General features: G+C 38.0%; 2 protein-coding genes across 2 annotated transcripts; one reads left to right on the plus strand and one right to left on the minus strand.

The window, feature by feature from the left end:
- The first annotated feature begins 296 nt into the window (after positions 1–296).
- LOC137721980 (indole-3-acetic acid-induced protein ARG7-like) lies at positions 297–680 on the plus strand. Its single transcript, XM_068460994.1, has one exon. It carries the CDS (start codon positions 297–299, stop codon positions 678–680), a length of 384 nt encoding a protein of 127 aa, XP_068317095.1.
- Positions 681–3,490: 2,810 nt separating this feature from the next.
- Positions 3,491–5,376, minus strand: LOC137722566 (uncharacterized). Its single transcript, XM_068461598.1, has one exon. The coding sequence runs from the start codon at positions 5,192–5,194 to the stop codon at positions 3,809–3,811; it is 1,386 nt and encodes a 461-aa protein (XP_068317699.1). The 5' UTR covers positions 5,195–5,376; the 3' UTR covers positions 3,491–3,808.
- Positions 5,377–7,997: the final 2,621 nt, after the last annotated feature.

Raw genomic sequence — 7,997 nt, forward strand, 5'->3', positions numbered from 1 at the left:
AGAAATATTGCAGAACAATCTTTTAAAATGTTAATAACAGATCTAACCGGTGATAGCAAATATGCAAATCTAAAAGGAAAGAACACCATCACTTAGAAGTTGCCCCATGATGATCACAATTATCACATCTCAGCTTCCCTCATAGCTAACATATCATTTCAACCATTTATTGCTCCAAAATAGTGCTTCCTCTCCCACCTCTATATATACCTTTCATCTTTGTACTAACCACTACCACCTCACCTATTTCATCTCTCTCTCTCTCTGGGTATACTTAGCTAAAGAAAAAAAGAAGAATGATGAAGGGAAAGTTTGTAAGGGTGTGTGGAAACAAGTGGAGGAAGATAGGGAGTGGAGGGAGCATACCTTCTTCCACGTGCTGTGAAAATTGCTGCCAATGGCCTCTCTGGCCTTCCATGCAAGAAGAAAACTCCATCCCAAAAGATGTCCCAAAGGGTCACTTAGTAATCTACGTAGGTGAAAATCACAAGAGGTTTGTGATCAAAATCACCTTGCTTAACCACCCTCTCCTCAAGGCATTGCTCGATCAAGCTCAAGAAGAATACGATTACAATGCTGATTCGAAGCTCTACATCCCGTGTGATGAGAGCCTTTTCCTTGACATCGTTCGCTGCGCTAGCTCGCCGGATGATCATCAAAGGATTCATCTGTGTCTCTGAGAATTCAATTGAGTGCACTAACAAAGAACACTGAGGTATTTAGTTGACTCATGAGGTCTCTGCTCCAATGATAATAAATCAGGAGAAATATATGGCCTTATTGTTGTTGTACAATATGTAGAGTTGTAAGAGATTAATATTATTCTAATTTGTAGGTTACCTAATTGTGATTCAGTTCAAAAATTAGTAAGTTCTGTTCTGCTTCCTCTGCTGTTTCAATAGGCTTGGAATTTGTTGTGTATGAAACATAACTGGAGTGGTCCAGATTCCAAACTATGTACATCAGCACCAAAACTGAAGTACAGTACTAGACCACTGCTCAACTTTTATGAGCGAAACTCCCACTTCTATTGGTACGACATTGTTACAGAAAAATCATTATCAGCACTCTAAAATAATCATCTCGCAATCTTTAATATTGAAGAAAAGGAAGTCAAGAGCGTTGAAACAGTTGAAATAGTTGCAAGTATTTCACTGAAAATAAAAGGAAAATAAAATGATTTTTGCACTACCATTTCTCTTTATGCCCTTCATTGTTTCACGAGTTATTCCTCTTAATTTAAACCACATGATTTCTCATCTCCCACATTGTAGTTGCTGTCTAAATATTTGAGATTTTTATTTAATTTTTTTATGTCTATTGGAATTTTTTCTTTTTTTTTTGGAACAAACGATATTATCTCACTAAAAGGGAGATATGAACTTAGCCTTACAATGAACTAGAAATAAGGTGATTCAAATTTGCTTTTGCGAGAATCGAACCTAAGACCTTTCACTTACAAATAAAGAATAATACCACTAGTACTAAGTGACATGTTTGTCGTATTAATTCCTGAAAATATGACAACTTAATGAGCTTCCTGATATACAAAATATTGAAGTCATTGTTTGTCAGCAGTGTGGGATCTGCAGAATTCAAGCCAAGGTCATATGGACATGAAATTACAGAGAGGAATGCTGCCAATTAGGAAATGAACAGAGAAGCCAAGGACAAGTTAAACCTACAAAGCTCATCACTTATTCAAACATAAACTCTATCAAATTCAACAGTGGAAGCTGGAAGAAATTTCAAAGCACCGCAATGACCAGATTCTATGTTTGTTTGAAGAGACGGGACTTGTTATCGACTAACAAAAAATTCTTTCTTGATTTTGTCTGAGTGGAACGACGACTTGAACATCACTAATGGAGTGAGTGTTCATCGGTCATCACTGCCGCGAAATTGGTTTAAAAACTGGGTTTCAGCCAAGCGGCGGCTTCAATTCTAGCAAGGAGACGATATAGACTTGCCTTCTTCAACATCGAAGTCTGTTTCTACATAAAACAGGCTATTAGAGACCTCAAATTGTACTCCCACCACATAAAAGAAGAGAAGAAACTTCAAAATATATGATTGTAAACTATGTTCATCTACATTTAGAGCACCAGACCTCTCAACTGTTTAGCTCAATTCATTGCATTTTTTAGCACCTTAACCGCATGCCAAATTCGCATAGCCTTGACTGATGCAGCTTGAACATGCAAGAGGAATAGCAAACGAACACATTCAAGATAGGAGAAATAAGTTTGACAGTGATCTAAAGGATCCAACACCAAAGTCAGGGGTCCTAATCCTATGTAAACAGTCCTTGTAAATAATGAATACATATGTGTGTGTGTGTGTATATAAAAGAATTATCCGTAAAAGTAAGTCACCATGGTCATGCCCTGCATTTTATGTTCAAAAGAACACAGGATTAGAAAGAGGTACTCCTCGATTAGTCATTAACTATAAACCATTGAATGAAGTTTTGGAATGGATTCGGTATCCAATCCCCAACAAAAGAGATTTGATAAAGAGACTTTCTCAAGCAGTTATTTTTTCCAAATTTGATATGAAATCAGGTTTTTGGCAAATTCAAGTTCATGAATCTGATAAATACAAAACACCTTTTGTAACTCCTTTCGGACACTATGAATGGAATGTAATGTCTTTCGGCCTAAAGAATGCCCCAAGTGAATTTCAAAATATCATGAATGAAATTTTTAATCAATACAATCATTTTTCGATTGTTTATATTGATGATGTCTTGATTTATTCAAAGTCAATAGACGAGCATTGGAAGCATTTGCATTTGTTTGCTAGAATAATCAAGTCCAATGGATTAGTTGTATATGCATATATATATATATATATATATGGCAATATTATGAATGATTCTACACCCAAAGCTTAAATCATTTTCCAGAGCATCCACCAACCCTACGAAGGTCCACAGAAAAGCAGGGGAACTCAAGTATCTACATATACATGGTAATCTCCAATCGGTGCCAGTCACTTTTATTCCAACATAAATTCTTCATCCTTAAAGAAGACCAAAAATGAATCCACGCTGGTTATAAACAATTTCACTATTTAAATACTTCTTAAAGTAAAAATACATTAAATCAACGATTGGCATGTCCAACAAAAAACCTATTCAATCAGCAAAGACCAAATTAAAAGTACACAGTATTCGGAGTCCACCTCTGAAAACGGTCTTTGATACTTGTACGCATTTCATATGATTGTTGTAGCAAAATAACCCTAGACTCGTCCACCTGCACAGCAGACCTGAAGAATATGCAAATATATATACACTCCCAAGGGTCCTCTAGTTTTCTCGACAAACACTAATACATCCATATATGGTGATCCATAACAGTAAATTAAGGCGCATCAGAAATTCTGTGCAATGTGTATAACAAACATGAAAAAATGGAATACTTAAAAAGAAATTCTTCCATAATTAAAATGACATAAAGATCAATACTACAACAATCTAAGTCACTATCACAATGACAACTCTGATTTCTTTCATTATCATCATAAAAAGTAACATAAACTGCGGAGAATTAAAACAATGATAGCAACGTCATTTACACATGAAGGATTCTTGTGCAAGGTAATACACAAGTGGTATACTGGCTCAAGGTAAAGTACATTCAACATCTGTCTAGCAAACTACACCAAACAATGGCAGTGCGGAATATCAGCGAATCCAAAGCAGGAACACAGAGCACTGAAAGATTACCAGTAATGTAGTGTTGCTATTGAAGCCTGCAAGAGAAACTGCCAGCCAATTACTGCCAAGTATCACCTAAGGCCCTCAATCTAGTGCTCCAATCCTCTCCCCCTGAGAACTAGCATCTCGACACCTCGCCCTAGCTGCAAAGTAAAATATGAGCCAGGATACCATAAAATAAACTTCAACAGTCGACTGAAAGAGCTTGGCAAACGATCTTCCACAAATTCGAGTTAAAACCCATCTTACAGATCCCCCACAAAGTACAGATTCCAAACACTTGATTTGGATAGCTTGGCTCAACATTGACAACATTAAATAACAGCCTTCCTTGACAATTTCTCTCCCACTCTTCCTCGAATCCACTATAGCAACCCAAGCATCGACAGCAAATATGAATGCCACAAATGTATCCAACAAGTACCACACAAACAAAAACCCAGTAAGCTCCTTCTCATAACCTCGAATCCAGGGAGGCATAACCGAAAAAGGCATCAACTTTAACCTAATAAACAGCTTGAAAAAAGAGTACTGGTCCTCAATTTCACCGAAATACCACAATCCCAGAAGCTGAGTGAGAGCATCTCTCACCGCCCACCTCATGAGAATGAACCCAGAGAGCCTCTTGATGCCCAATCTGGACCCATCCCAAACCAGACCAAAAAACGAAGTAAACCGCCCGATCAGATCATTCACAACTGTTGTAAAAACAATGCCAAGAACCCATGAATACGTTACAAGAAACCCTAGAATTACCCAACCGTAAGCTGCAGATAAGAAACTCACAAGGAAGAACAACGTCGCCACGTCCCGGCGACCCAGCTCCAATCCGTTGATCAAGAATTGCAAATCGACGGCCCGATCGTCCATTTCTTCATCGCCGCCTTTCTCCTCCCCTTCATTGCTTTCTCCGTCGCCATCTCTGCCTCTAGCTCTGTCATCAGAAATGGTGAATTTCTCGGCCTTGAACGTGAGGCTGGAGCGCACGATTTCAGAAACCCTAGTCCCGTAAGTTCCATTAAACCCTAATTTGGAGGTGGAGTGAGAGGAGGAGGAGAAAATGAGGATTGGGGCGATCCGATTGGGGCCGAAGAGGGAGCGAGCGTCGTCGTCATCGCCGGAGAAGAAATCGTCGTCTAAGGTTCCGACGCGGGTGAGGTGAAGAAATGGGCGGTGTCGCCGGCGGAGAGTGATTGGAGAAGGGGTCTCGGCTGGAGATCTGGGAGAGCGGTGGTTGGTATTGCCGGCGCCGGCGAGGTCGAGGCGGGAGAGGAGGGATTTGAGAGAAGGGTCGCGGTCGACGAAGGAGGTGAGAAGGTGGGTCCCATTTTCGACGACCGTGCGGAAGGAGAAGATGAGGAGGGAGAGGAAGACGAAGGTGAAGAGGTTGCCAGCGAACGACGTCGTGGCTTGTCGGAGGAGCTGGGAGGTGCTGCGGAGGTGGTTCAGCCGTGGATGCTGATCGCTCATCGCAGTTTTTTTAGAAAAGAAACGTTTCTCCTTTTTTATTTATTTTTGGTATTTCTCGGCGTTTCTATTTATTTGTTTGTGGTGTTGTTCGTTGGTGTTAGTTGTCGTGGCGGTGACTTTGTGAGGAGATAGAGAGGGAGAGTGAGAAAGCGAGTGGCGTGTGTTCACAACACTGATGCAAAAGGTGGAGAGATTTTTAGTTTGTTCGTAATGAGGCTAGTAAGCCGCATGTAATCATATGTTATTTTATAAGTAAACCAATACTTGAAAAAAAAAAAATTACATATAAATAATGATGACATATAATATACCACTTTATATTCTAGATACATTAAATTTTTTTTTTATAAAAGTAAGACGAAATGAACGAAAATAAGATAAGGGATACAAACATTTCAAATTTCTTCCTGTATTACCATGTCCATGTCATAGTACTAATTAATTTTGAATTTTGTTTTGATATATTAACCAAAGAAGTGGATGAGAATATTACAATATGTCAAGTACTAATTGGTTTTGAATTTTTTTGGTTATCTTTAATCTAATAATTAAAGGTTATATAATTAAATTTAAAGTTAAATATATTAACCCAAGAAGTGGATGAGAATATTACAATATGTCAAGTACTAATTGGTTTTGAATTTTTTTGGTTATCTTCAATCTAATAATTAAAGGTTATATAATTAAATTTAAAGTTAAAGTTCACTCTAAATATTGTATAAACACTCTAACAGTGTTCTAAAAATTTCCGCTTAGCACCGCCTAGGAGCCTAGGCGCTAGGCGGTTAGCCACTGTCCCGATTAATGCTTAGGCGTTTGAAAAATTAAAAAGGGCGTCTAGACTTGTTGAGGTGTCTGCCCAGCCTACCTAGACCCGCCTAGGTTGCGACTCACTTAGACAGAAAATAAATAACTTTCATTTTACATTATTTTTCTTTTAATAAATTGTAAGAGAATTGTTGAATACTTAAACGAACACACATTATATGTTTGTTCCCCATGTTTTCATTATATTTCAATACTTCATAATATATATATGACATTCTATTTTGTAATTTATGATGTAATTATATATATTTTAAGTATAAACTTACACTTATTTACATGAAATATAATAAATTTACTTAAATCTGCTTAGTCCACCTAGGTGCTAAACCTCAGCTCGCCGCTTGACTAACGCATAGCGTCTTTTAGAACCTTGCCTCTAATGCACATCAAATAAAAGTCAAATGCATGGTCATATATAAATATTTGAGTGAAGTGCCTAAACAAATAATGATTTTGCACTTCGCTCTAGAGTCGTATGACTCTAACTTTTTAACTGCAGTAGAAAGAAATTGTCAAATTTGAAGTTAAAACTTACATGTGACTTTTTAATTTTTCTAGTGCATTGGAAATAGCCTAAAAATGACCCATAGGTGCTTAATGAAGATTAAGTTCACTCAATGCAAGCATATAATAAGTCATTATGTGTGGATACAAGATACACTAATGTCAATAAGACATTGTTCATTGTAATACAAATTTATCATTAAACCTAAGGCATCATAGTTGTCCTCATTGTTCTAAAAATTCCCGCCTAGTGCCGCTTAGGCCCTGCCTAGATGCAAGGCGGCTGCCCAACTCCCCGATTAGTTCCTATGCGTTCAAAAATTAAGAAAGTGCGCCAAAATCGGCTAAGGCATATGCCTAGCCCGCCTAGGTCTCGACTCTCACTTAGACAGAAAATAGATAACCTTCATTTTGCATTTTAAGTTTTCAATAAAATGTAAGAGACTTGTTGAATACTTGGATGAACACTCATTATACGCTTATTCCCCATGTTTTCAATAAACTTAGACAGAAAATAAATCACTTTTATTTTGCATTTTAATTTTTCAATAAAATGTAAGAGACTTGTTGAATACTTCGAAGAACACTCATTATACGCTTATTCCCCATGTTTTCAATATGTTCTAATATTTTATAATTTATACGTCATTTTATTTTGCAATTTAGGTATCTCAATATAATTATGTATGTTTTTAAAGTATAAATAGGCACTTATTTGTACAACATACAATAAATTTACTTAAATCCGCCTAGTCTACCTGGGCCCCCGTCTAGACCCTGCTTAGCCGCCTAGGCCCTAGACCCCAGCTCGCTACTCGACAAGTGCTTAGCGTCTTTTAGAACCTTGGTTGTCCTGTGGATAAATCATTGACTTTGTAATTCTACAACATTGTCAAAAGCTTATCCTACACGATTCAGTAGTCCTCGTTAGAGCATTAGAAGAAAGTTCTAAGTCACACAACTCGTGGAATCATTAGATGATCGATCACTTAGGCAGTTTACATGATATAGGCTAAATTAGAGTGATTATGTAACGACCCATCCTAGATTTTATGAAACATGGAACTTCGAGGGTAATTTTGTAATTTCACGTTTGGGAGATATCTTTTATTTTTGTCTTTAGTGGACCTTGTCTTGTGAGCCACTAGGGGCCTACATGTTCCCTTGTCTGTCGGCCCTCTTTCCTTTTTCCTTCTCTCCCCGTCACTCTCTTTCCCTCCCTTCACTCTCTCTAAAACTCTCTCTTTTCTCATTTCTCTCATCCCTTTCTAACCTCCCCTCTCCAGGAAAGCATACAAGCACAACAACAACACCAGCAGCTGCACACCACCATCCCTCACCCTTTATGTGAACCCCACAAACCCAAAAAGGGCAAGGGTTTTCTTCCCCAGTTTTTCGACGAGACTCGTGAGGTTGCAGGCATTTTTTGGCCATCTCGGACCACCTTTTGGCTTCTAAATAGGTATAATCT

This window comes from Pyrus communis, chromosome 17, assembly GCF_963583255.1.
Source record: "Pyrus communis chromosome 17, drPyrComm1.1, whole genome shotgun sequence".
Classification (NCBI taxonomy): domain Eukaryota; kingdom Viridiplantae; phylum Streptophyta; class Magnoliopsida; order Rosales; family Rosaceae; genus Pyrus; species Pyrus communis.

Bases quoted from the DNA above. Each gene is read 5' to 3' on its own strand.
- LOC137722566 (XM_068461598.1), bottom strand. From the start codon at position 5,194: ATGAGCGATCAGCATCCACGGCTGAACCACCTCCGCAGCACCTCCCAG.
- LOC137721980 (XM_068460994.1), top strand. From the start codon at position 297: ATGATGAAGGGAAAGTTTGTAAGGGTGTGTGGAAACAAGTGGAGGAAG.